At 34.5% G+C, this 27695-nt stretch overlaps 2 protein-coding genes across 3 annotated transcripts; both read left to right on the forward strand.

Annotated features, from left to right (window-relative positions):
• The first annotated feature begins 1542 nt into the window (after positions 1 to 1542).
• LOC139187710 (UPF0481 protein At3g47200-like) lies at positions 1543 to 5186 on the forward strand. 2 transcript variants are annotated; one of them, XM_070813244.1, is made up of 3 exons: positions 1543 to 1645; positions 2085 to 2174; positions 3630 to 5186. In XM_070813244.1, the coding sequence occupies exons 2-3, from the start codon at positions 2130 to 2132 to the stop codon at positions 4911 to 4913; spliced, it is 1329 nt and encodes a 442-aa protein (XP_070669345.1). In that variant the 5' UTR covers positions 1543 to 1645; positions 2085 to 2129; the 3' UTR covers positions 4914 to 5186. The 2 variants fall into 2 exon arrangements, with proteins under 2 accessions (XP_070669345.1, XP_070669346.1); XM_070813245.1 differs by lacking the exon at positions 1543 to 1645 and having other exon boundaries at positions 1997 to 2174.
• An 18511-nt stretch (positions 5187 to 23697) lies between these two features.
• LOC103431329 (UPF0481 protein At3g47200-like) lies at positions 23698 to 27674 on the forward strand. The gene is made up of 3 exons (XM_070813255.1): positions 23698 to 23802; positions 24245 to 24334; positions 26224 to 27674. The coding sequence occupies exons 2-3, from the start codon at positions 24290 to 24292 to the stop codon at positions 27505 to 27507; spliced, it is 1329 nt and encodes a 442-aa protein (XP_070669356.1). The 5' UTR covers positions 23698 to 23802; positions 24245 to 24289; the 3' UTR covers positions 27508 to 27674.
• The last annotated feature ends 21 nt before the right edge of the window (positions 27675 to 27695 follow it).

The raw sequence follows: 27695 nt of genomic DNA on the forward strand, positions 1-27695 counted from the left end.
TTTTCTACATCCGCTAAAAGGTCATGTTTTAAAAAAAAAAGATAATCTGAAAAACAAAATCCAGTGCGAATAATAGAGCGTAAACAATGATCGACGGTTAAATATAAATCTAGGGTTTGTGGAATATGGTGCCGAATTTCAGAGTTGACCTCTTTATGAAAATTGTAAAACTTATCATTACGAGCGATTGTTTATTATTTTTATTTATTTTTTTACATTTTTCACACTTAGCCATTAATTATTATGATTAGGCTCCACAATCTTGGAAAAAAAGGGCTCTTCATTTTGCATATTGTTGGACGTTTGGTATATTGGAATAATATACTAGTGTTTTTTCTTTAGGCTCTTATTTTTGGGTATTATGTGATAATGTGTTGTGTATATGCTAATTTAGTATTACGTTTTCATTTGAATATTTATTGAAGTAAAAATTTATTCTTTTTAACGGGTAACGGTTTAGGTCATATTACCCGTTAATATTAACAGTCGAGTTTGAGTCAAGTCTTATTATCCCTTCATTTTAACAGGTTGTTACACGACACGACCCATTAAGATATCGAGTATGTCACCAAAACGACACGAATGCGAGGAACACGGGAGGAACGCTATGTCTAGATAATACCACCCTTTCATTAATAGAAAGAAATATATAAAAGATTGAATGATCAGAGGATAGGAAATGCCTAAAGTACCCTTGCATATATAGTTGTCTTTGCAAACCAAATTAAGGTTGCTCGTTTGTCTAGGGCAAATCCTCCAAACTGGATTTTCTTTCATTGCTCTCATCCCCAGATGACAGTTAGAGCCGGTTTGAAATTGCTTAAATTTTTCTAAAAGCAGCTTTTTTTAATAATTGACTAAAATTGTGTTTGAAAATAAAAAATGTTTTTTTTTGTTTCAAAATCATGGATGTAAAATAGAAAAAAGTAGAAGCAATTCTATCCATACTTCTAAACGAACACTTTTTTTTTATAGGAGCAGGTGAATAGTTTCAATTAATAAAACTTTCATATGGACAATCCTACACTCGTCTCTTTTTTGGCTAAAAACATTTTTAGCACTATAGTTTACTGAATACTTACCTTTTTTCACAATTGTTTGTTCTCATAGCACAACAAAAACAGTTTAAAAAAAACACTACAGCAATCTCAAACTAGCTCTTAGCCCATTTTCCAACACTTATTGTTGTGCAATAAGTGAAAGAATTTTTTCTTCATCTATAGTTTGGGTAGTTTAAACTTTTCTCTCATTAACATTATACGGTACGAGAAAACTAAATTAATCGAGCATAGTAAGTGGGATAAATCAAGCTAGCACAATATTGAGACTTTTCCAAATCCACGATCAGTTAGATTGTCACTACATTAATAGGAGAATTAGTATCAACCACTTATGTTTATAATTAAAGAAAGATAAGGGCAGTTAGCTACATGAATCACGACATTAATTTAATATGGCCCATTAAACATGTTCTGCAAAAACATATTGAAGAAGAAATGCTTATATATAGGCAGCCTATTATTGTGCTATAGGTAAAAGAAAATTTAATTTTCAGTTACCAGAGGAGCAATATGTATTGAGTTTTCTTAGTCATCTACAAGAGGCAAATTGACCGTACAAACTTGCTTGTTTTCCTGTATACAAAGCAAGTGCTAATTCACTTCATTTTCTTTTTCATTTTCGATGAAATGTACTGTTATTGATACATTAAAAAATTATCATGCACTCATTCTCAAAAGAATAAATTTCATTTCAAACCGTGTTAGACAACATATTATTAGTACCAATAACAACTCACTTTTCAATTTATAATCCTTTTTTTTTCCTTTCATCTGGCTTGTTTCTTCTCCATTGCTATGTTGCACATATCCATTGTTTTGAAGCCTTTTGTTTCATACTTACCGGTTAAGGGAACGCTGCAGCTTTCTTCTTAATATATTTTAGTTGAATAGTTTGACTGTGTATATACATATGTTTTGGTCTTATGTCTATTAAGTAGAACCATTCATTGACATTGTCTTCAATCAACCACTTAAGCGTATACATGACTGGTGTCAGACTTATGGTATGATTGTTTGTTGTAGGCTTCGGACCCCGTGGAGGAGCCAACGAATTTGGGAAAAACAGTGATGCCAACCGAAAGTGAGGCTGAAATTGAAAGTGAAGAAGTTCGTGTAAGTGATTCTCATCTCTTAGAAAGTACATGTAGTTGGGTTTAAGAGCACTTTAAACCGTTTGAGGTTAAGACCCTAGTAAGCGTTGCGAGAGAAAAATTCTTTGTATGCTAAAGAACGTATAGATGCTTCGGGTTTTTAAACAGTATAAAACATATGGAAAGTACTAGATATATATACGATAGAAATTATTTACATGCAGATTGAAATTTATTTACAACTCTATTTACAATAAAGAACAAAATAGGTGTCAATAGCGGGGTTCATAAAGTTTTGCAAATTTAATGCAGTGTTGAACTTATGATTCCATTATCAAAGTAAATTACATCCTAAGCTAATTATAATTAGTAAAATACAAGAGTTTGGTGTATAGGAGTTGGAAAGCAATTAATTCCAGTTGCATTAGTGGAAGGGTTTAAACAAAAAAGTATAGCTACAATTAATCACGTTTAAACAAAAATGTATAGCTAAAAGGTTAAATTAATCACGCACAATAAGTGAAATAAATCTGGCTAGCACAATATTGAGACTCTTCCAAATCCACGTTATGTCAGACTCACTATGTTAATTGGAGAAATAGTATCAACCACTTATGTTTATAGTTAAGGAAAGATAAGGGTAGTTAGTTACACGAGTCATGAAATTAATTTAATTTTTCCAAGTAAACACCTTCTGCAAAAACATACTGAAGAAAAATGGTTATATATGGCCAGCCTATCATTATGCTATTGTTAAAAGAAAATTTATTTTTCATATACCAGAGGATAGCAAGTAATATTGTTGAGTTTTCTTAGTTATCTACATGAGGCAAATTAACCGTACAAACTTGCTTGTTTTCTATATACAAGGCAGATGCAAACTCACTTCATTTTAATTCTATTTTTTATGAGAAGTACTGTTATTGACACTAAAAAATTATCACAACACTCATTCCCACAAGATTTTGAGTTCGATTCCCTTACCTACTTGTCCATGGTTCGTCAGGGTTCATATGAAAACTTTTTTTTATTAATTTTATTATTATTAAGAGAATGAGGAGAATTCGAAACTCTTACAATGATTCAGGGGAGGGGAGTTTTGAACCCGAAACATATAGATAGAAATCCAACACCATATCCATGAGGAGAAATTTTTCATTGTGACCGAAATACGGATGGTACACCACATGTTTTTGTATAAGTGGTGGGAAATTTTATTTTTTAAGTTATTAACTTTTTAACACACATATTTCATCATTTGTATAGTGACACGTGATGTATTACCCTTTATTCCGATCTCACCGAAAAATCTCTCATCCGATATTGGACCAGTGCAATCAGGGTTCATACGAATATTTAGTAGCAACAGTCCACCAACTCCGAATGCATTTGGCGGGGTTTTTTTGGTTTCTTACAAAAGTTTGCTCGAAGTATCTTAGTTGATTGTGTGCCTAATGAAATATTTGAATCAATGCAGGGAAAGATGTCAGACGATAAAATGGCACATGACATAGAAAACCAGTTGGATAACTTGTCTGGCCTGTCCCCTGAGCGGTGTATCTATAGAGTTCCTGAGCGACTACGGCAAGTAAATGAGAAAGCATATACACCTCAAGTAGTCTCTGTAGGCCCACTTCACCATGGCAACGGACCCTTAAAAGCCATGGAAGAGCACAAATTAAGGTACCTGAAACATTTTCTAAGTAAAACCAAGGTAAAATTGTCTGATTGTTTACAAAAGATACAGGAGCAAGAGAAAGAGTTGCGAGGTTTTTATGCAGAACCCATTATGTTTGACAAGGGTGAATTTGTAAGAATTGTTTCAGTGGATGCCGCCTTCGTCATTGATTTATTATTGAGGTTTGAAGTCGTAAATTATCGAGAGGACGAAGATGATTACATATTCAGCAAGCCTACGATGAAATCGGATGTGATTCGAGATTTGCAGTTGCTTGAAAATCAGCTGCCATTCTTCATTCTTCAAGATCTTTTCAAACTTATTCCTCCTCAACTTCAACTTCAGCTGCCTTCGTTACTTGAAATTTCCTACAATTTTTTCCAAAGCGGAATCGATAGCGAGGTAAAAAAAGAGAAATTTAACAAGATAAGTTCTTCTGGAGTAGAAGTAAAACATTTTGTTGATCTGATAAGAATTCTATACCTACCGTTGGAACCAAAAAAGAAACCTAAAACCACAGCCACGCCCAAAACCAGAGACCCACCCAACGTGACAGAGCTACACCAGGCTGGAGCGAAGTTTAAGGTAGGAAAAGGCAGCAGCTTATTTGACATTAAATTCTCGTGTGGGATCCTCAAAATTCCAAAGTTAAGAGTGGACGATACCACAGATCTGAAACTCAGAAATCTCCTTGCTTTTGAACAATGCCATCACAGAAAGGAGGAGGAGGATTGCCTAGCTAATTATGTTTTCCTTATGAAGCGTCTCGCGAAAACCCGAGAGGATGTGCAATTGCTTGTTGAGAAGGGAATTATTGAAAATTGGCTAGGTGATACCCAGAAGATATCAAATTTGCTTCATGACCTTGGCACCGGGATGATAGTTGACGACTGGTATTATGCCCCTCATTGTGAAAAACTGATAGAATACCGCAAAGTGCTCTGCCGCGGATGGATGGTAATTTTGAAACAGAAATATTTTAACACGCCTTGGTCCACTATTTCTGTTGCTGCGGCTGTTATTCTACTCATACTCACTCTCATACAAACAGCGTGCTCATATAAATCTGTCCCGCTCTTATAAATCTGTCCTTTAAGCATCAACGACCGCAAGTCTCTCCTTCTCTGAAGGATCCGCAAGTCTCTCCCTCGCCGTATCCGTAGAAGTCTAGCCTAGTCTTTGAGAGTACAGAGTTTTCATTTCAATCTCAGGTTTCCTTCAAGTGAGTGTAATAAGATGTTTCAACAAAATAAAGTATTGAAGAGTGTGATTTTATATATGATAGGGAAGCAGTGTCTACTTGTAATGGCTTTCATTGAAAATGTGTTTTGTAAATAAAGGGAAGTGATTTTTGCAGACCCTTTTGTCCTCTTTTGTCTTCTGCACTTCTATATTTTTTAGCCTCAAATGCAACCAATTGTGCGGAAATCATTTCCTAAATTAATACGTACGTAGCTACTTATGTCGTACCAATTTAATGTTCATAGACCTATGCTTATACGAAATCATTTCCTAAATTAATACGTACGTAGCTACTTATGTCGTACAAATTTAATGTTCATAGACCTATGCTTATGTCTTTGTATGTTTGAAGAAAAAGAAGAGTAATTGGATCATGTTTGTTGTTTTTAGGCCACACCAAGTGAACATTTCCATTAAAATGTTGCTTTAAGCATCACTCTCAAGGATATGGAATTGCTTGTTCAAAAATGTAATTGTTGAACCTCAAAGTGTCACGCCCTGATCCCGACACACGTCCAAGATCGACACATGATGACACCACATTCTTGTTTATTTATAATGTCTCGCCTTCGAGAAAAGACCAAAACACAATCAATGATTTAACCACGTAGTCATTTTCTTTTATTTCATGGCTGCATCTAACCTTTTGTTAGACTACCTATGTACCCTAAGAAGAGATCAGGTCATTCGTAGCTTACCTTTCATTGCACTCCGACATTTATCACAGTACGTTCTAACAAAAAGCATAGCATTCCTCCATCAATTATTGGAACTTGACATGCATGAATTACTAGTTTCAGGACTACATAACAACCCACATGACATTCAAGATTTCCACTTCATCGATCACATAAATCACTATGTTTCAACATAATACCACAATACATAACATGCAACATCGTAAAGAACAATCAACGAAGCACAATATTATTCTCTAGCCACATTAGTCAACGAGTCTAATCATAATAATAACAATCATATCCCACATCATTCCACAATCACTCCAATTAATTAATACACAATATTAACATTTAGCTACGTTAATCAATCAATAAGATCACATATCAATTCACGAAATTTAATAAGGGAATTCTACATAATTCCTTACCTGGATTCCAAGTAATAACATGATAAATCTAATTTATAAACACAACGTCTACTGTGAGCAATTCCTATTCACTCGGATCTAGGGTCGGACTAACCTTATGGAAATGAGCAAGAGCAGGGATTCTGGACCACTCAACGAAATCCAACTAAAATATGGTCGCCTATCGAAATGTACCAAGTACAACTAATAGGCATAATCTAATCGTGCAGGTAGTGATCACCCATCGCAGATATACCAAGCATGATCACCCCTGAAATACATATTGTTTATGTGCCTGTTGGACAAAATAAAGTGGCAGCGAATGATTCATCTGGTGCATGCCTGAAGCATGGTAGACCCATAGGTTCAAAAGATTTAGCCCATCGAAAGAGAAAGACAAGAGCACAGCTGAATCCAAATGAAATCATTCAGGGAGAGAGAATGAATGACAAATCTACAATTCATGGTTCTAGACTTCCAGAAAAAGAAAATGTCCTTGATGAGACACATGTCCCTGAAGAGACAGCAGTACATGAGAGCAAAGAAATCTCCATAAATTATGCATGTAGTAATGAATTGTGGGATCAGAATGAAATAATCATCGACAATATGTTCGCATTCGCAGTAGTCACTGAAATCATATTAAGTGATGATCTTGAGCCCCGCTCTGTTGATGAGTGCAAACAGAGACAAGATTGGCCTAAGTGGAAAGATGCAATCCAGGCAGAATTAAATTCCTTGGAAAGGTGAAGTGTTTTTGGACCAGTAGTCCAAACCCCGCCTGGTGTAAACCTCGAGGGTTACAAATGGGTATTCACAAGGAAACGCAATGAGAAAAACGAGATTGCAAGATATAAAGCACGACTCGTTGCTCAAGGTTTTTCGTAAAGACCTGGAATTGATTATGAGGAGGCATACTCTCCTGTAATGGACGCAATTACGTTCCGTTACTTAATAAGTTTAGTGGTTTCAGAAAAGCTTGACATGCGACTTATGGATGTCATCACTGCGTATCTATATGGAAAATTAGATACTGACATATACATGTAGGTCCCAGAAGGACTTAAGTCGCCTAAAACAACTAACAAACCATAAGGTATGCTCTCGATCAAATTAAGGCGATCATTGTATGGGCTGAAACAATCTGGACGAATGTGGTATAATCGTCTCAGTCAGTATTTGATCAAAGAATGATATATCAACAATGTCATTTGCCTTTGTGTGTTCATTAAGAAATCCAATTCTAGATTTGCTATAGTGGCAGTATACATTAATGATATGAACCTAGTTGGAACTCCTGAATAGCTCAATAAAACGGCTGAATATCTGAAAAGTGAATTTGAAATGAAAGACCTTAGAAAAACAAAATTTTGTCTTGGCCTGCAGATCGAGCATTATGCTAATGGAATTTTGGTCCACCAATCAACTTACATTGAAATTTTTTTAAAGCAATTTGGTATGGACAAAGCTTATCCACTAAGCACGCCAATGGTCGTTCGTTCTTTGGACGTTAAGAAAGATCCATTCCGTCCAAAAGAAGATGATGAAATGGTCCTTTGTCCAGAAGTACCATATCTGAGTGCAGTAGGTGCTTTGTTGTATTTAGCACAATGTACTAGACTAGATATAGCTTTTTCAGTCAACTTGTTAGCCAGGTATAGCTCTCCTCCGACGATCCATCATTGGAAGGGTGTCAAAAATGTATTGCGATACCTTCGTGGGACAACAGACATGTGTCTCTTCTACTCAAAGAACTCCACAAATGATCAGGTCCTTGTTGGATATGCAGATGTTGGTTTCCTCTCTGATCCGCATAAAGCCCGCTCACAAATTGGATATGTGTTCAAGAATGGAGATACAGCAATCACATGGCGCTCAACAAAGCAAACATTAGTTGCTACATCTTCAAATCATTCAGAAATATTTGCTTTACATGAAACAAATCGTGAATGTTCTTGGTTAAGATCAATGATCCATCATATCAGGAATTCATGTGGTCTAACTTCAAAGACATACACTCCAACTGTCATTCATGAAGATAATGCAGCCTGTGTTGCCCAAATGAATGAAGGATTCATCAAGGACGATAAAACTAAACACATATCTCTAAAGTTTTTCAGTGCACATGAGCTTCAGAAGGCTAAAGTTATTGAAGTCAGACAAATCCGTTCTAATGAAAATCTGGCAGATTTGTTCACCAAATCTCTACCAAAATGCACGTTTCAGAAGTTAATGCAAAGTATCGGATTACATCGACTTACCAAATAGCTAAATTTGGAAAGGCAACATAAGCATACTTAACACTATATCAACAATCCAGGTAAAGTTGTACTCTTTTCCCTTCGCTATGGTTTTTTCCCACTGGGTTTTTCCAAGCAAGGTTTTAAAGAGGCAACTAATGTTGATATTTGGGCATCCAAGGAGGATTGTTGAAAACATTGGCAATTTTGACAATGTTGGCATTGTTATGAATGCCCACACACACACAGACTTTCAATACCCATGCAAATGGAAATTGACTTTGGATGCAGGAGATCATATATTGCAAAGGGTATGCTGTAAATTTTCAAAGTGTAAGAAGACATTCGTATGGAGTTGCTCTATAAATAGAGCATTCCTACTGCCATCGATGTACATACAAAAAGAATATATAGAAAGAAAGAAATCTCTTTCTCCATCTTTTATTTGTCATCCCCTAGTGTTATAATTTCAGTGTGACATTTTACACCTGCTTTGCTCCATCATTTACTAAAAAGGTTATCTCTCTAACTTTGACATATTTATAACAGGGATGGGTTTTTACAGTACTTTTGGGAGCTTGGGCCTGGCTTGGAGAAAGGAGCAAGGTCCTTTAAACATGGGTCCTAGTCTGGTGTGGGTTCCACGTCTTGGATTCGTAGTGGGGAGTACTTACTGAGGGAGAAGGTTGATTGAATAGGCCTTACTTCTTCCGCGACCTTAATGAGCCCATCGAATGAGTTAACTTTGTTATGCACATATAAGTAAGAATTACACTTGAGGAAATTGACAGTGAGTGATCGAAATTCCGAAGGAAAATGGGAGTTATGAGCTAAATTCGTATGAGTTGTTATGCTATTTGTATTCGGGTTGTTCTAAGTTTTAGTTTATGTTCATGAGCTTCAAGTCGGCGCATTGTCCGTACAAGAACACTTGAAAGGTTTGGTTTTGGTGGTGTTGTTTGAAGCTGTATCACTAAATTTCAAATCTTGTTGAATTCACATTGTGACTGAAATTACCTTTCTATGCATTGCATCGATAATAAAATTACCATTGTGTGCGCATACATGTACACGTTTCAATGGAGGATAGATGGCGATACTTTATCCTATCAAAACTACGAAATTGGGACTGAAAAAGTACTTTTTTTTTTGTACAACTCGACTGAACACTACTTCCTTGGTGTGAAAGAGGATTTTTGCCGCTCATAATCACCACGTCATAAAGTATTTTTGAATTTTCAACCATGCATTGTTTATTTGCTGCACAAATTGAATACCTACTAAATTTTTAGACAAATATTAATGTCTTGGGCCTTGGATAGGCCCAACAGTCTTCTTTTTTTTTTAACAAACGAGTGAATTTACATTAAGGTATTGGGGGAATCAAACCAAAAACCAATAGACCGTAGTACTAAATAACAAAATTCTATGCACATTGAAGCATTCTTTCTCCCTTTTGAAACATTTCAACTTTCGTATTTAAGCCTTAACCAACAAATTAAATATCCATCAACGTGCAATCGATGTAGTATGCATCTGTTTCATAATTATTAGTCTCATGGGTCATGGCCACCAATTATATATGTGCTTTATTTGAAAGTTTATCTTCACGTGCCAGATGACAACCTTGTTGATGTTTATAGAATGCTAAAACCCAAACCATAAACCTTCCAACACGTGTGATCTTCCAGCCACACAAAAAGCTTCACGGAAATGTGACTACTAAGAATATTTTCACATTCCAACAATTTGTGCACAACTTGAGGGATGAGGATCCTTTCCGGATCTTCTATGGTCATATATTAATAGTTCATCGTATATCGTATGATCAGTTTTTGTTAAGAACTATTTATATTTAATTTTAAATAAAAAAAATTCAAAATGATTTTTTATCGCACGATGTACGATGAACGGCTAAGATGTGAGAATCCTTAGGATTCGCACAATTTGGATCCAGATGGAATCCAATTCCCTACTTAAGAACTGGTTGACTGTTATAGTTTGCTTAAATTAATCAAACAGTACAACGTTAAATTATTGGAAAATTAGCAATAATAGATAATTTCATAATGTGTGGTACTATCTACAACCATTTTCTACCTTCTACACATATTTTGTTAATTTATGTTCTTTAATTTTTTTCAATTCATTCGATTTGACGGTAAAATTTTTAGAAGAGTGTAGACATAAAAAAAAAGTGTGGATAACAAAACCATTTCATTATTTGCATGCTGAAATAGAAAGGAAAATATAAATGATATGAATAATAGAGGCGGATGATAGTAAATGCCTAAAGTGAGGTTGCTCGTTCATTGCACCACAAACATTGTCTAGGGCAAATCCTGTTGACTGGATTTGCTCTCATCGCTCTCATCCTTAGAGGGTAGTAAGCTCATCTCTGTGCAATTATTATTTCACCATAAGTGAGATTTTTTTTTTCTTGTATAATCGAAGTGTTTTAAACGTTTATCTAATTAACATTATCAGTTATGAGAATACTAAATTAATCGAGCACAATAAGGAAGATAAATCTAGCTAGTATAATATCGAGACTCTTCCAAATCCACGTTCTGTCAAACTCACTACATTAATTGGAGAATTAGTATCAACCACTTTTGTTAATAGTCAAGGAAAGATAAAAGTAGGTAGCTATATGAATCAAGACATTAATTTAATATGGCCATTAGACGCGTTTTGCAAAAACAAGCTACTAATAGTACTACGTGATACTTTACATCCGAGAAAGTAAAGTCTTTTGCGTTAATGTGGCAAAAACAAGTAAAGAGTCTTACAAGGTCTCAACCAAGCTATCATTCAAGGAAAGATAAGGGTGGGTACTAATCGATTCACAGTAAGGGTAGGTAGCTATACGAATCACCACATTAATTTCATGTAAAGTATCATTCGATTCGACAGTAAAGTATCATGTAGTGCTCCTGATTCAAAAAAGGCATCTCGCATGTAAAAAAAATAGTCTATTATGCGACGTTTTCATGACATGAAAACTCGTAGACAACAATTGTAACTTGTTTATATTGATACATTAAGAACAACATTAATATTGTCTACTATCTAAAAGAATTTAGTTGCCTACATTTGTCTGGGACCTTTTACTGTTTTAAATTTCGCTCCTTTCCCGACTATTTCTGACTTCGCCATTGAACTCATGCATTACTTTACTTTACCAAATAAGTTTGGGTAATATTAGGGAGACCAAATTTTTAAACCAAATTTGCAAACTAAATGATGTATCACCAATAGGAAATAAACACGTTAATCAACACTTAAGTAATAATCCAATTATCAACAACTATATCATTTTTTTTAGAATATTTGGTTAAATTTTTAATTTTCCTCGTATTACCCCTAGGTTTATAGCCATGGGAAAAAAAATATAAGGGTAGATAGAAGAAATTATTCAATCTGACTAAATGCGCTCCTCACAAATATATAAAACGAAATCTACTTGTATACAAAACTGCATTTTCCTTTTTGTTTGTCTTTTCAATTTATGTATTTTTAGGTTTCTTGAAGATTTTAGGTTTTCCATGTATCAATGGTAATTGGAAATTGGAATTTATAAGGAAAGGCACACTAGGTCACTAGGTAGTTATGGAAAGACCTCTTATTTTAACTTTCATTAGAATTTTGTTTGTCTCTTCTCATGCATGTTTTGACTGGAAGCTTTTTGAGATATAAGAGCAACTCCAGTGTAGGAGCCCTGCCCCCAGGCTATTCACTATTTAATCCACCCAGTAAACAGTAATTGCCCTTAATGAATAATAATTGTCCTTGCAATTGCCTTTTGCATCTCCACCCCTGCACTGAATAGCCCTGACAATTGGCAATAAAATATTATTATTTTTATTTATAAAATAATACATAATAATTTTATTTGTAATTTCGGATAAGATTTTTAATCGTTCTCGTTGCGCCACGTGTAAGGTAGGAATATGGTTGAAAGTAGTTGAATTTCGGATATGATTTTTAATCGTTCTCGTTGCGCCACGTGTAAGGTAGGAATGTGGTTGAAAGTACTTGAGAAAATATGAAATTGTGGTGTAAGGTAGAAGATAATTAGAAGGTATTTATAGAAAAGTAAAATCAAATTTTTTTTATAATTTCTCATAATTTTGTTTCGGATTTTAAAGAATTTTTTACATTTTTTTAAAATTTTTTATTCACCTAATTAATCTTTGCCGTTGGATTTAAAAAAAAATTGAATTCCAACACTTCAGATTGTGCCACGTGGCACAACGGTAACATTTCAGAATTTTTAACTTTTTTTTTAAATTTACAAAGCCTAATAACGTGGAACTTTGATCTTAGATCAAACAGATGAAATTAAATGAGATTTTTAAATGTTTTTTACTGTTGGAAATCCAAAGGTCCATAAAATAAGGCCGTTGCAATCGAACGGACATGGGGAAGCCACGTGGCTTTCCCAACGGTAACATTTCAAAACAGGCGTCGCGGGCCCCATCCCTGTTTTTATGTCGGAAGATGCGCGCCCACGCGCGCGTGAAACGCACGTGCCTGACGCAGCCCTCGGGCTCTCGAGCGCATTCTCCTCGGGCCTCGCCTATCACTCGGGCTACCCAACGCTGGACCCTATCCCCCCAGCAATTTGGTCCTGTTTGAAGGTCTGGCCCCCGAGCAACCTCCCCCGCTGGAGTTGCTCTAAGAAGGAATACACTTTCTAGAGTTAGTTTCTAGACATACTTGAGTATCTTTTCTATCTCTTCTTGTGTTTGGCGATTTTTCAGTGTGATTGGAATACGAAGTAGTACATCACGTGTCACTATACAAATGGTGGAATATGTGTGTTAAAAAGTTAATAACTTAAAAAATAAAATTTCTCACCAATTATATAAAAACACGTGGTGTACCACCCGTATTCCGATCACAATGAAAAATTTCTCCTTAGGAGTGAATAACATTGTTGAACATTGTTCACTTCAACGAAAAACCACATTTTTTACACTAAAAAGTCAATCCTGATATTATTCACTTTACCCTTTATTTTATCCTTATTGTTAAAAATCAAAGTATTTAAACCTTTTTCATTAGTTTTCCTAATAAAATATCCAGCAACATGCTACTAGTGCAATATACCTATGTTCTACAATTATTAGCCTCAGGCCCGCATGTCCCCCAATTATATATGTTCGTCGTCAAATGAAAGTTCGTCTATCTCCAAGTGAAGGGACCACTATTGCCAGATGACGTAACCTAGTTAATGTCACACTGTTATTAATTGTTGTCATCAGCCAATGGTTAAGAAGGATTCATCTTGATTCATGTTTGAGATAAGAAAGTCTAAATTAAATATATATGGAAAAATAAAAATATACTCAAATGGGATGAAAAATGATTTTTTATTTTTTAACAAACAATATTATCTACACTAATGAAGTAGAGAAGTGAGGTAAACTTCATAATGAAATTGGCATAATAAAATTCCTCTTAACCCACAAATTAAATATCCAACGACTTGCTACTAGTGCAGTATACCTCTATTCTACAATTATTGGCCTCATGGCCCTCCAATTATAAATGTCCGTCAAATGAAAGTTCGTCTATCTCCACGTGAAGGGACCATTATTGCCAGATGCGTAACCTGGGTGATGTCACACTGTAATTGATTGTTGTCATCATCTAATGGTTAAGAAGGATTCATCTTGATTCATGTTTGAGATAAGAAAGTCTAAATTAAATATATATCAAAAAATAAAAATACACTCAAACCGGATGATTTTTTTTAACAAACAATATTATCTACACTAATGAAGTAGGGAAGTGAGCTAAACCTCACAATGGGCTTGGCATAATAAAATTCCTCTTAACCCACAAATTAAATATCCAACGACTTGCTACTGGTGCAATATACCTCTGTTCTACAATTATTGGCCTTATGGTCCCTAATTATAAATGGCTGTCAAATGAAGTTCCACTACCCAACCTATCCACGGCTTCCTCACTCTAAGGTTAAGGTATGGAAACCTAAACCTAGACTATGATACCACAAAAAGTTGTCATGTCCTGATCCCGACATACGTCAAGGATCGACACATGACACGGGGATGTATAGGATGTTAAATCTGACATAAGATAAGGAATGAAATACTGTAACTAATATCCCAAAATAAATATGATAGTGGGTTCACCCCTACAAAATATATACAAGTATATACACTAAAAAAACACAACCCTCGTTAGGCCAAGACAAGCCCATGGTGCACAAAAGAGAGTCCCAAAAAGAATAGTACAAGGGAGGATAAAGGGTTAACCTAAACGCTCCAAGTCTCTAATCTCTGCACTGATACCCTTCCTACCTACTCTTTGAAATCTACTCAGACCAGTCACATATACAATCAGTGCCTACATCATGGGAATGGTGCACAGTGCGAACAAGAACCTAGATAAGCTGCGAAGCTTATGTAAGTGACAATAATACAATGTATGTGATAATCAATAACAATTGACCATTGATCACGGTTTATAAACCTCAAATATAAATTCATACTTATGAAATCATAGTTAAGTCACTAAAAACTCCGAATAAGTTACCCATACATCTAATGCTTTTCTAATTCAAACCACAAAAATTCTAAAAAACTATCGTTCATAAATACACTAAAAACTAGGGCTAGAGTGACGCAATTTGGCCGAAGCCTACATAAGTAACCAAACAGGAAATGGCCCCGCATAGCGGATTAACCAATCAGAGCCACCCTTGAGAAAGTAACCAAATAGGTAGTGCCCCTTATTGCGGATTAACCAAGCAGAATCACTCATACGAAATTATTAGGCAGTGATCACCCCGAAGTATGTATGGCCATACCTAAGATAGAAGGATCACCCATCGCGAATTAACCAAGCACAATCCATAAGTAGTATGGTCCCCTATCACGGATTAACCAAGCAGGATCATCCATGTACCACTGTTACATGGTGCATATTCGGTGTCACCTAACTTGTGAGACTAGGGTAACCATCTTCTACTAGGCCTCATGTTTCTCAAACATTTCAAATATATATTTTAAAACACAATCATAAACATTTCAAATAGGCAAGTCACATAGCATTTCATAAAGTAGATCGATGGCAAACTTTATAAAAACAATTATTTATCATAAAACATAGTTTAGAAATCCATGTTGTATCCACAAAGTATATTAGCACATGAGGTTTTCAGGGTAATAACTATATCACATATATTAAAGTAACTCACATGTAGTCCGCGCTAACATACCCTAGCACTATAATCAAAATTTCACGTACTATCGTCGCCTAAGACAAAGTACAAGTCCACATTTAGAATTCTTTTGATATTTCATATAATAAAAAATTCTCATACGCTCCTCCTACAACAAACCAAGAGAAATCGAGACATGTTGACAAAAAGTCAACCGTTGGTCAATGGTCGGATCGTCGTTTGCTATAATGTTTAAATGGTGGACTTTAATGAAAATATGCTCAAACGACGGAATTTCATCAATTGGATGTAAAATATGGAATTGGGGCATCCAATTTAGCTTAGGGAGGTCAAGTCTAGATAATACCACCCTTTCATTAATAGAAAGAAATATATAAAAGATTGAATGATAAGCAAAGGATAGGAAATGCCTAAAGTACCCTTGCTTATATAGCTGTCTTTGCAAGCCAAATTTTGGTTGGTCTTTTGTCTAGGGCAAATCCTTTAAACTAGATTTTCTCTCATTGCTCTCATCCCTAGAATTCAGTTAGAGTTGGTTTGGAATTGCTTAAATTTTTCTAAAAGCAACTTTTTTTAATAGTTGGCTAAAATTGTGTTTGGTAAATGAAAAATATTTTTTTTTCTTTCAAAATTATGGGTGTAAAACATCAAAAAGTTGAAGCAGTTCTACCCATACTTCTAAATACACACTTTTTTTTTATAGGAGGTGGTGAATAGTTTCAATTAATGAAACTTTCATACTCTTAGCCCATCTTCAAGCACTTATTATTGCACAATAAGTGAAAAAAAAAATTATTTCTTCATCTATTGTTTGAGTAGTTTAAACTTCTCTCATTAACATTATAAGGTACAAGACAACTAAATTAATCGAGCATAGTAAGTGAGATAAATCAAGCTAGCACAATATCGAGATTTTTCTAAATCCATGTTTTGTCAGATTGTCACTGCATTAATTGGAGAATTAGTATCAACCACTTATGTTTATAGTTAAAGAAAGACAAGGGCAGTTAGCTACATGAATCACGACTAGTGCAGTATGCCTATGTTCTACAATTATTGGCCTCATGTCCCCCAATTATATATGTCCGTCAAATGACAGTTCGTCTATTTCCACGTGAAGGGACCATTATTGCCAGATGAAATTAACCTAGGTGATGTCACACTGTTATTGATTGTTGTCACTAGCCAATGGTTAAGAAGGATTCATCTTGATTCATGTTTGAGATAAGAAAGTCTAAATTAAATATAAATCGAAAAATAAAAAATATACTCAAATGTGATGAAAAATTAATTAATTTTTTTAACAAACAATATTATCAACACTAATGAAGTAGGGAAGTGAGGTAAACCTCAGCTTGATAAAATAAAATTCCTCTTAACCCACAAATTAAATATCCAACAACTTCCTACTGGTGCAGTATACCTCTGTTCTACAATTATTGGCCTCATGGCCCCCAATTATAAATGTTCGTCAAATGAAATTTCGTCTATCCCCACGTGTAAGGACTATTATTGCTAGATGAAGGGACAATTATTGCTATAGCAACATTCCAAAGCACACTAAAAACACCGAAACAGTTTAAAAATACCAGCACATGAAAAATTTCATAATAATTAACTTACAAGTGTGAACAATGTGAAAAAAAGTATGCAAATGCCAGTCATCACAGTCTCTATGCATGGACATTGGGTATATCGTCATTTGAATTTTTAAGACCCTACAAACCCTCGTGAATAGTGTTTTTAGGGGAGTTCAAAGTATGCGAAAAATGTGAAAAGAATATACAAACGTTGGTGATTGCATTCTCTACGTTTAGACGATAGTAATTACATCGTCGTTTGGATTTTTAAAACACTCCAAATCCTCATGAATAATTTTTTTGTTTGAGTACAAAATTAATAAAAATTCATGATAATTAATGTAGAAGTGTGAAAAATGTAAAATAATAATAATAATAATAATACAATCGCTCATAATGAGAAGCTTTTCAATTTTTGTGAAAGGGTCAACTCCGAAATTGGCACCATAATCCCAAACACTAGATTTATATTTAGCCGCCAATCATCGTTTACGCTCTATTTTTCTCACTGGATTTAGCTTTTTAGATTTTCTTTTTTGAAAACATGATCTTTTAGCGGATGCAAAAAAATGAACGGTTCAAATCGTTGATATCACGTTCCGATGTTTACGATTATTTGAAATAATGAGTCGATATTATATGTTTATTGAGATTTTATAAACTCTAAACAATATTTTCACTAACCGTAAAAATCTGAATGTGATATCAACATTCCAAACCATTCATTTTCTACATCTGCTAAAAGGTCATAAAGGTTATGTTTTAAAAAAAAAGATAATTTGAAAAACAAAATCCAGTGTGAAGAATTGAGCGTAAACAATGATCGACAATGACAAAGCTACATGAGGGCGAGGAGTGGCGAACGCCTCTCCCTTCGCCAGAAAACATGCTTAGAAGCGCTCTCGAATGAGGGATGCCAGTGGGTGGAGAAGAGACGGGGGTGGGTTAGACGGCAACCATGGTAGATTTGTCATGGCAACACCAAATCAAGGGAGGAAGGAAGGAGATGGATCAGTGTATTTAAAGGATGGTGGATTGGGCGACTTTGGTTGGTGGTGGTGGGAAAAGATGGTGGATTGGGATGGACGGCTGGGTAGTGTTTCACAGAGGAAGAAGACATGTTTGGATAGCAGAATAACATATGTTTTGCTAGAAAAATAAAAGCTGATTGGTTATATGTTAAATGGACATGTGTCGTTATTTAATTGTTGTAAGTCATAAAATCAGTATATTGGGTACTCCTCAGTGAGTGCCCAAGTATTCTCCCTTTTTTTTTCTTTTATGACCCCACTTTTTGTTTTTTGGTTTGTTAACCCATTTCTCTTATTTATTTATTTATTTATTATTCTTGTATGTATTTTTTTCCTCTTTTTAAGACTCCATCGTATTTATCTTAAACTTTCACATTATCTATAAATATTGTATTAATTTTTAAAAAATAATGTAAATATTGTTTAATGCTTATTTTATGATAAAAGAAATTCATTTAAATCCATCTAGGCTTTTGTTTAAATCTCGCCTAGGCGCCTAACTGCTAGGCCCCAGTCCGTTGCCTGACTAGCGCCTAACGTGTAACATCTCACATTAACCAACGGAGAGGGGGTGATGTGTCTTATATGTACTTGCCCACCTCTATATAGCATGACCCCTTTTAGGAACTCACTGACTTCGGATTTGATCGGAACTCTGAAGTTAAGCGAGTTCATGCGAGAGCATTCCCAGGATGGGTGACCCACTGGGAAGTTCTCGTGTGAGTTTCCAGAAACAAAACTGTGAGGGTGTGGCCGAGGCCCAAAGCGGACAATATCGTGCTACGGCGTAGTCAAGACTGGGATGTGACAGAATGGTATCAGAGTCACTCTGCCGAACTCACTAGCTTCGGATTCCATCGAAACTTCGAAGTTAAGCGAGTTCATGCGAGAGCATTCCCAAGATGGGTGACCTACTGGGAAGTTCTCGTGTGAGTTCCCAAAAACAAAACCATGATGGAGGGGCCGAGGCCCAAAGCGGACAATATCGTGCTACGGCGGAGTCGAGATTAGGATGTGACATAACATTTTTTAGAATTTAACCCTAACCAATTTAAGCTTCTTACATGGCTTTGATATTACCGCTTACAACCGCTTTGGTAAAAAGACTGTTTTTGGTTATGAATATTGACTCCAAACTTTGCGCTCTCCAATGTGAAAGCAACCGCTTCGATTGAACCTAACACTCTCTTGAATTTCACCCCTCCCCTCGGCAAATCCTGGCCTCGCCACTGATGATCGACGGTTAAATATAAATCTAGGGTTTCTGGATTACGGTGCCGAATTTTAGAGTTGACCCTTTCATCAAAATTGTAAAACTTGTCATTATGAGGGATTGTATATTATTTTTTTATTTGTTTAACATTTTTCACACTTAGCCATTAATTATTATGAATTTTTATTAGGCTCCACAATCTTAAAAAAAAGGCTCTTCATTTTACATATCGTTGGACGTTTCATATATTTGAATAATGTACTAATGTTTTTTCATTAGGCTCTTATTTTAAGGTATGTAATACTTGAAAGACAAATGTGTTTTTATGTTTTGAAGTGATATTTATGTGATAATGTGGTGTGTAGATACTAATTTAGTATTACGTTTTCAATTGATTATTAATTGAAGTAAAATCTATTCTTTTTAACGTGTAACGGGTTATGTCATATTACCTATTAATATTAACAATCGAGTTCGAGTCAGGTCTTATTATCCCTTCATTTTAACGGGTTGTTACACGACACTACCCATTAAAATATCGAGTATGTCACGAAAACGACACGAACACGAGGAATACGAGAGGAACGCCAAGTCTAGATAATACCACCAATTCATTAATAGAAAGAAATATATAAAAGATTGAATGATAAGCAAAGGATAGGAAATGCCTAAAGTACACTTGCTTATATCGTTGTCTTTGCAAGCCAAATTGAGGTTGTTTGTTTGTCTAGGGCAAATCCTTCAAACTGGATTTTCTCTCATTGCTCTCATCTCCAGACGCCAGTCAGTTAGAGTTGGTTTGGAATTGCTTAAATTTTTCGAAAAGCAGCTTTTTTAATAGTTGGCTAAAATTCTGTTTGGTAAATGAAAAAAAAAATTGTTTTCTTTCAAAAATCATGGGTGTAAAATAACAAAAACTAGAAGCAGTTCTACCCATACTTCTAAATAAACACTTTTTTTTTTATAGGAGATGGTGAATAGTTTTAATTAATGAAACTTTCATATTGACAATCCTACCCTCGTCTATTTATTGGCTAAATACATTTTTAGCATTATAGTTTACCAAACACTTACTTGTTTTTTTTTTCATAGTTGTTTATTCTCATAGCACATTAAAATTAGTTTTAAAAAAAAACTACAATAATCTCAAACTAGCTTTTAGCCCATCTTCCAGCACATATTATTGCAATAAGTGAATGAATTTTTTCTTCATCTACAGTGTGAGTAGTTTAAACTTTTCTCTCATTAACGTTATAAGGTACGAGAAAACTAAATTAATTGAACATAGTAAGTTAGATAAATCAGGCTAGCACAATATCGTGACTTTTCCAAATCCGCGTTCTGCCAGATTGTCACTACATTAATTGGAGAATTAGTATCAATAACTTATGTTTGTAGTTAAGGAAAGACAAGGGCAGTTAGCTACATGAATCACGACTAGTGCATTATACCTATGTTCTACAATTATTGGCCTTATGTCCCCCAATTATATATGTACGTCAAATGAAAGTTCGTCTATCCCCAAGTGAAGGGACCACTATTGCCAGATGAAATTAACCTAGGTGATGACAATGTCACACTGTTATTGATTGTTGTCATCAGCCAATGGTTAAGAAGGATTCATCTTTGAGAAAAGAAAGTCTAAATTAAATATATCTAGAGAAATAAAAATATACTCAAACGGGATGAAAAATTAATTAATTTTTTTAACAAACAATATTAACTACACTAATAAGGTATGGGAGTTAGTTAAACCTCATAATGGGCTTGACATAATAAAATTTCTCTTAACCCACAAATAAAATATCCAACAACTTGCTACTGGTGCAGTATAACTCTGTTCTACAATTATTGGTCTCATGGCCCCCAATTATAAATGTCTATCAAATGAAAGTTCATCTATCTCCATGTGTAAAGACCATTATTGCCAAATGAAGGGACAATTATTGCCATAGTAACATTCCAAAGCACATTAAAAATACCAAAACAGTTTAAAAATACTAGCACATTAAAAATTTCATAATAATTAATTTACAAGTGTGAACAATGTGAAAAAAAGTATGCAAATGCTCGTGATCTCAGTCTTTATGCTTAGACGTTGGGTATATCGTCGTTTGTATTTTTAAGACACTACAAACCCTTGTGAATAGTGTTTTTAGGGGGAGTTCAAAGTATGCAAAAAATGTGAAAAGAATATACATACGTTGGTGATTGCATTCTCTACATTTAGACAATAGTTACATTGTCGTTTGGATTTCTCGAACCCTCTAAACCCTCATGAATAATTTTTTTGTTTGAGTACAAAATTAAGAAAAATTCTTAATAATTAATGTAGAAGTGTGAAAAATGTAAAAAAATAATAATATACAATCACTCATAATGATAAGTTTTACAATTTTTGTAAATGGGTCAACTCCGAAATTCAGCACCATAAGCCCAAACCCTAGATTTATATTTAGCTGCCGATCATCGTTTACGCTCCATTTTTCTTTCTGGATTTAGTTTTTTAGATTTTCTTTTTTGAAAACATGACCTTTTAGCGGATGCAAAAACATGAACGGTTTAGATCGTTAATATCATGTTCCAATGTTTACGATTAACTAAGATAATGAGTCGATATTGAATGTTTCTTGAGATTTAATAAACTCTGAGCAATATTTTCACTAACCGTAAAAAATTTGAACATGATATCAATGTTATGAACCATTCATTTTTCTACATCCGCTAAAAGGTCATGTTTTAAAAAAAAGATAATTTGAAAAACAAAACCAGTGAGAATAATAGAGCGTAAACAATGATTGACGGTTAAATATAAATCTAGGGTTTGTGGATTATGGTGCCGAATTTCAGAGTTGACCTCTTTATGAAAATTGTAAAACTTATCATTACGAGCAATTGTTAATTATATTTATTTAATTTTTTTACATTTTTCACACTTAGCCATTAATTATTATGATTTTCTATTAGGCTCCACAATCTTGGAAAAAAAGGGCTCTTCATTTTGCATATTGTTGGACGTTTGGTATATTGGAATAATATACTAGTGTTTTTTCTTTAGGCTCTTATTTTTGGGTATTATGTGATAATGTGTTGTGTATATGCTAATTTAGTATTACGTTTTCATTTGAATATTTATTGAAGTAAAAATTTATTCTTTTTAACGGGTAACGGTTTAGGTCATATTACCCGTTAATATTAACAGTCGAGTTTGAGTCAAGTCTTATTATCCCTTCATTTTAACAGGTTGTTACACGACACGACCCATTAAGATATCGAGTATGTCACTAAAACGACACGAACACGAGGAACACGGGAGGAACGCTAAGTCTAGATAGTACCATCCTTTTATTAATAGAAAGAAATATATAAAAGATTGAATTATCAGAGGATAGGAAATGCCTAAAGTACCCTTGCATATATAGTTGTCTTTGCAAACCAAATTAAGGTTGCTCGTTTGTCTAGGGCAAATCCTCCAAACTGGATTTTCTTTCATTGCTCTCATCCCCAAATGACAGTTAGAGCTGGTTTGGAATTGCTTAAATTTTTCTAACAGCAGCTTTTTTTAATAATTGACTAAAATTGTGTTTGAAAATAAAAAATGTTTTTTTTTTCTTTCAAAATCATGGGTGTAAAATAGCAAAAAGTAGAAGCAATTCTATCCATACTTCTAAACAAACACTTTTTTTTTTATAGGAGCAGGTGAATAGTTTCAATTAATAAAACTTTCATATTGACAATCCTACACTCGTCTCTTTTTTGGCACAAATCATTTTTAGCACTATAGTTTACCGAAACTTTTTTTTTCACAGTTGTTTATTCTCATAGCACAACAAAAACAATTTAAAAAAAAAACTACAGCAATCTCAAACTAGCTCTTAGCCCATCTTCCAACACTTATTGTTGTGCAATAAGTGAAAGAATTTTTTCTTCATCTATAGTTCGAGTAGTTTAAACTTTTCTCTCATTAACATTATACGGTACGAGAAAACTAAATTAATCGAGCATAGTAAGTGGGATAAATCAAGCTGGCACAATATTGAGACTTTTTCAAATCCACGTTCAGTTAGATTGTCACTACATTAATAGGAGAATTAGTATCAACCACTTATGTTTATAATTAAAGAAAGATAAGGGCAGTTAGCTACATGAATCACGACATTAATTTAATGTGGCCCATTAAACATGTTCTGCAAAAACATATTGAAGAAGAAATGCTTATATATAGGCAGCCTATTATTGTGCTATAGGTAAAAGAAAATTTAATTTTCAGTTACCAGAGGAGCAATATGTATTGAGTTTTCTTATTCATCTACAAGAGGCAAATTGACCGTACAAACTTGCTTGTTTTCCTGTATACAAAGCAAGTGCTAATTCACTTCATTTTCTTTTTCATTTTCGATGAAATGTACTGTTATTGATACATTAAAAAATTATCATGCACTCATTCTCAAAAGAATAAATTTCATTTCAAACCGTGTTAGACAACTTATTATTAGTACCAATAATAACTCACTTTTCAATTTATAATCCTTTTTTTTTTTGCCTTTCATCTGGCTTGTTTCTTCTCCATTGCTATGTTGCACATATCCATTGTTTTGAAGCCTTTTGTTTCATACTTACCAGTTAAGGGAACTCTGCAGCTTTCTTCTTAATATATTTTAGTTGAATAGTTTGACTGTGTATAAACATATGTTTTGGTTTTATGTCTATTAAGTAGAATCATTCATTGACATTGTCTTCAATCAACCACTTAAGCGTATACATGACTGGTGTCAGACTTATGGTATGATTGTTTGTTGTAGGCTTCGGACCCCGTGGAGGAGCCAACGAATTTGGGAAAAACAGTGATGCCAACCGAAAGTGAGGCTGAAATTGAAAGTGAAGAAGTTCGTGTAAGTGATTCTCATCTCCTAGAAAGTAAATGTAGTTGGGTTTAAGAGCACTTTAAACCGTATGAGGTTAAGACCCTAGTAAGCGTTGTGAGAGAAAAATTCTTTGTATGCTAAAGAACATATAGATGCTTCGGGTTTTTAAACAGTATAAAACATGTGGAAAGTACTAGATATATATACGATAGAAATTATTTACATACAGATTGAAATTTATTTACAACTCTATTTACAATAAAGAACAAAATAGGTGTCAAGAGCGGGGTTCATAAAGTTTTGCAAATTTAAAGCAGTGTTGAACTTATGATTCCATTATCAAAGTAAATTACATCCTAAGCTAATTATAATTAGTAAAATACAAGAGTTTGGTGTATAGGAGTTGGAAAGCAATTAATTCCAGTTGCATTAGTGGAAGGGTTTAAACAAAAAAGTATAGCTACAAGGTTAAATTAATCACGTTTAAACAAAAATGTATAGCTAAAAGGTTAAATTAATCACGCACAATAAGTGAAATAAATCTGGCTAGCACAATATTGAGACTCTTCCAAATCCACGTTATGTCAGACTCACTATGTTAATTGGAGAAATAGTATCAACCACTTATGTTTATAGTTAAAGGAAAGATAAGGGTATTTAGCTACACGAGTCATGAAATTAATTTAATTTGGCCAAGTAAACACCTTCTGCAAAAACATACTGAAGAAAAATGGTTATATATGGCCAGCCTATCATTATGCTATTGTTAAAAGAAAATTTATTTTTCATATACCAGAGGATAGCAAGTAATATTGTTGAGTTTTCTTAGTTATCTACATGAGGCAAATTAACCGTACAAACTTGCTTGTTTTCTATATACAAGGCAGATGCAAACTCACTTCATTTTAATTCTATTTTTTATGAGAAGTACTGTTATTGACACTAAAAAATTATCACAACACTCATTCCCACAAGATTTTGAGTTCGATTCCCTTACCTACTTGTCCATGGTACGTCAGGGTTCATATGAAAACTTTTTTTTTATTAATTTTATTATTATTAAGAGAATGAGGAGAATTCGAAACTCTTACAATGATTCAGGGGAAGGGAGTTTTGAACCCGAAACATATAGGTAGAAACCCAACACCATATCCATGAGGAGAAAATTTTCATTGTGACCGAAACACGGATGATACACCCAGGGACGAAGCTAGAAATTTAACTATGAGGGGGATCCTTAAAAAATTTGAGCTCCTTTTTTGGACAAATAAAGCTAGTTCTTTTACAAATGCTAAAAAAATTAATTTCAAAATGCCTAATTTTATTACTCTATTGTCTAATTTTATCTTTAATTGTTGACAATCTAATGCTCATTTGTACTAATTAACCAAATACATGCAACTCAACAAGGTTTAGACATTAGTACGTGAGAAAAATATACATGAGAGAGGCGCATTTAAAAACTAAAAGAGGATTTTCACTATTTTAATATGATTAATTGAATACTATGCAAAGCAAAAAAAATGGAAATGATTAATTGAATAATTTGTAATACATAAAAAATGGGATGAGAGGGAGCATGTGCCCCCACTGGGCCTTACCTCCCTCCGTCCATGGGTACACCACATGTTTTTATATAAGTGGTGGAAAATTTTATTTTTTAAGTTATTAACTTTTTAACACACATATCTCATCATTTATATAGTGACACGTGATGTATCACCATTTATTCCGATCTCACCGAAAAATCTCTCATCCGATATTGGACCAGTGCAATCAGGGTTCATACGAATATTTAGTAGCAACATTCCACCAACTCCGAATGCATTTGGCGGGGTTTTTTTGGTTTCTTACAAAAGTTTGCTCGAAGTATCTTAGTTGATTGTGTGCCTAATGAAATATTTAAATCAATGCAGAGAAAGATGTCAGACGATAAAATGGCACATGACATAGAAAACCAGTTGGATAACTTGTCTGGCCTGTCCCCTGAGCGGTGTATCTATAGAGTTCCTGAGCGACTACGGCAAGTAAATGAGAAAGCATATACACCTCAAGTAGTCTCTGTAGGCCCACTTCACCATGGCAACGGACCCTTAAAAGCCATGGAAGAGCACAAATTAAGGTACCTGAAACATTTTCTAAGTAAAACCAAGGTAAAATTGTCTGATTGTTTACAAAAGATACAGGAGCAAGAGAAAGAGTTGCGAGGTTTTTATGCAGAACCCATTGTGTTTGACAAGGGTGAATTTGTAAGAATTGTTTCAGTGGATGCCGCCTTCGTCATTGATTTATTATTGAGGTTTGAAGTCGTAAATTATCGAGAGGACGAAGATGATTACATATTCAGCAAGCCTACGATGAAATCGGATGTGATTCGAGATTTGCAGTTGCTTGAAAATCAGCTGCCATTCTTCATTCTTCAAGATCTTTTCAAACTTATTCCTCCTCAACTTCAACTTCAGCTGCCTTCGTTACTTGAAATTTCCTACAATTTTTTCCAAAGCGAAATCGATAGCGAGGTAAAAGAAGAGAAATTTAACAAGATAAGTTCTTCTGGAGTAGAAGTAAAACATTTTGTTGATCTGATAAGAATTCTATACCTACCGTTGGAACCAAAATGGAAACCTAAAACCACAGCCACGCCCAAAACCAGAGACCCACCCAACGTGACAGAGCTACACCAGGCTGGAGCGAAGTTTAAGGTAGGAAAAGGCAGCAGCTTATTTGACATTAAATTCTCGTGTGGGATCCTCAAAATTCAAAAGTTAAGAGTGGACGATACCACAGATCTGAAACTCAGAAATCTCCTTGCTTTTGAACAATGCCATCACAGAAAGGAGGAGGAGGATTACCTAGCTAATTATGTTTTCCTTATGAAGCGTCTCGCGAAAACCCGAGAGGATGTGCAATTGCTTGTTGAGAAGGGAATTATTGAAAATTGGCTAGGTGATACCCAGAAGATATCAAATTTGCTTCATGACCTTGGCACCGGGATGATAGTTGACGACTGGTATTATGCCCCTCATTGTGAAAAACTGATAGAATACCGCAAAGTGCTCTGCCGCGGATGGATGGTAATTTTGAAACAGAAATATTTTAACACACCTTGGTCCACTATTTCTGTTGCTGCGGCTGTTATTCTACTCATACTCACTCTCATACAAACAGCGTGCTCATATAAATCTGTCCCGCTCTTATAAATCTGTCCTTTAAGCATCAACGACCGCAAGTCTCTCCCTCGCCGTATCCGTAGAAGTCTAGCCTAGTCTTTGAGAGTACAGAGTTTTCATTTCAATCTCAGGTTTCCTTCAAGTGAGTGTAATAAGATGTTTCAACAAAATAAAGTATTGAAGAGTGTGATTTTATATATGATAGGGAAGCAGTGTCT

The sequence above is a fragment of the Malus domestica genome, chromosome 15 (assembly GCF_042453785.1).
Source record: "Malus domestica chromosome 15, GDT2T_hap1".
Classification (NCBI taxonomy): Eukaryota; Viridiplantae; Streptophyta; class Magnoliopsida; order Rosales; family Rosaceae; genus Malus; species Malus domestica.

What these genes read in the sequence shown, in the direction of transcription:
- LOC103431329 (XM_070813255.1), top strand. Translation starts at nt 24,290, where the DNA reads ATGCCAACCGAAAGTGAGGCTGAAATTGAAAGTGAAGAAGTTCGT. An exon ending in TTGAAAGTGAAGAAGTTCGT is followed by an intron (nt 24,335 to 26,223) that starts GTAAGTGATTCT and finishes AAATCAATGCAG; the next exon opens with AGAAAGATGTCAGACGATAA.
- LOC139187710 (XM_070813244.1), top strand. Translation starts at nt 2,130, where the DNA reads ATGCCAACCGAAAGTGAGGCTGAAATTGAAAGTGAAGAAGTTCGT. An exon ending in TTGAAAGTGAAGAAGTTCGT is followed by an intron (nt 2,175 to 3,629) that starts GTAAGTGATTCT and finishes GAATCAATGCAG; the next exon opens with GGAAAGATGTCAGACGATAA.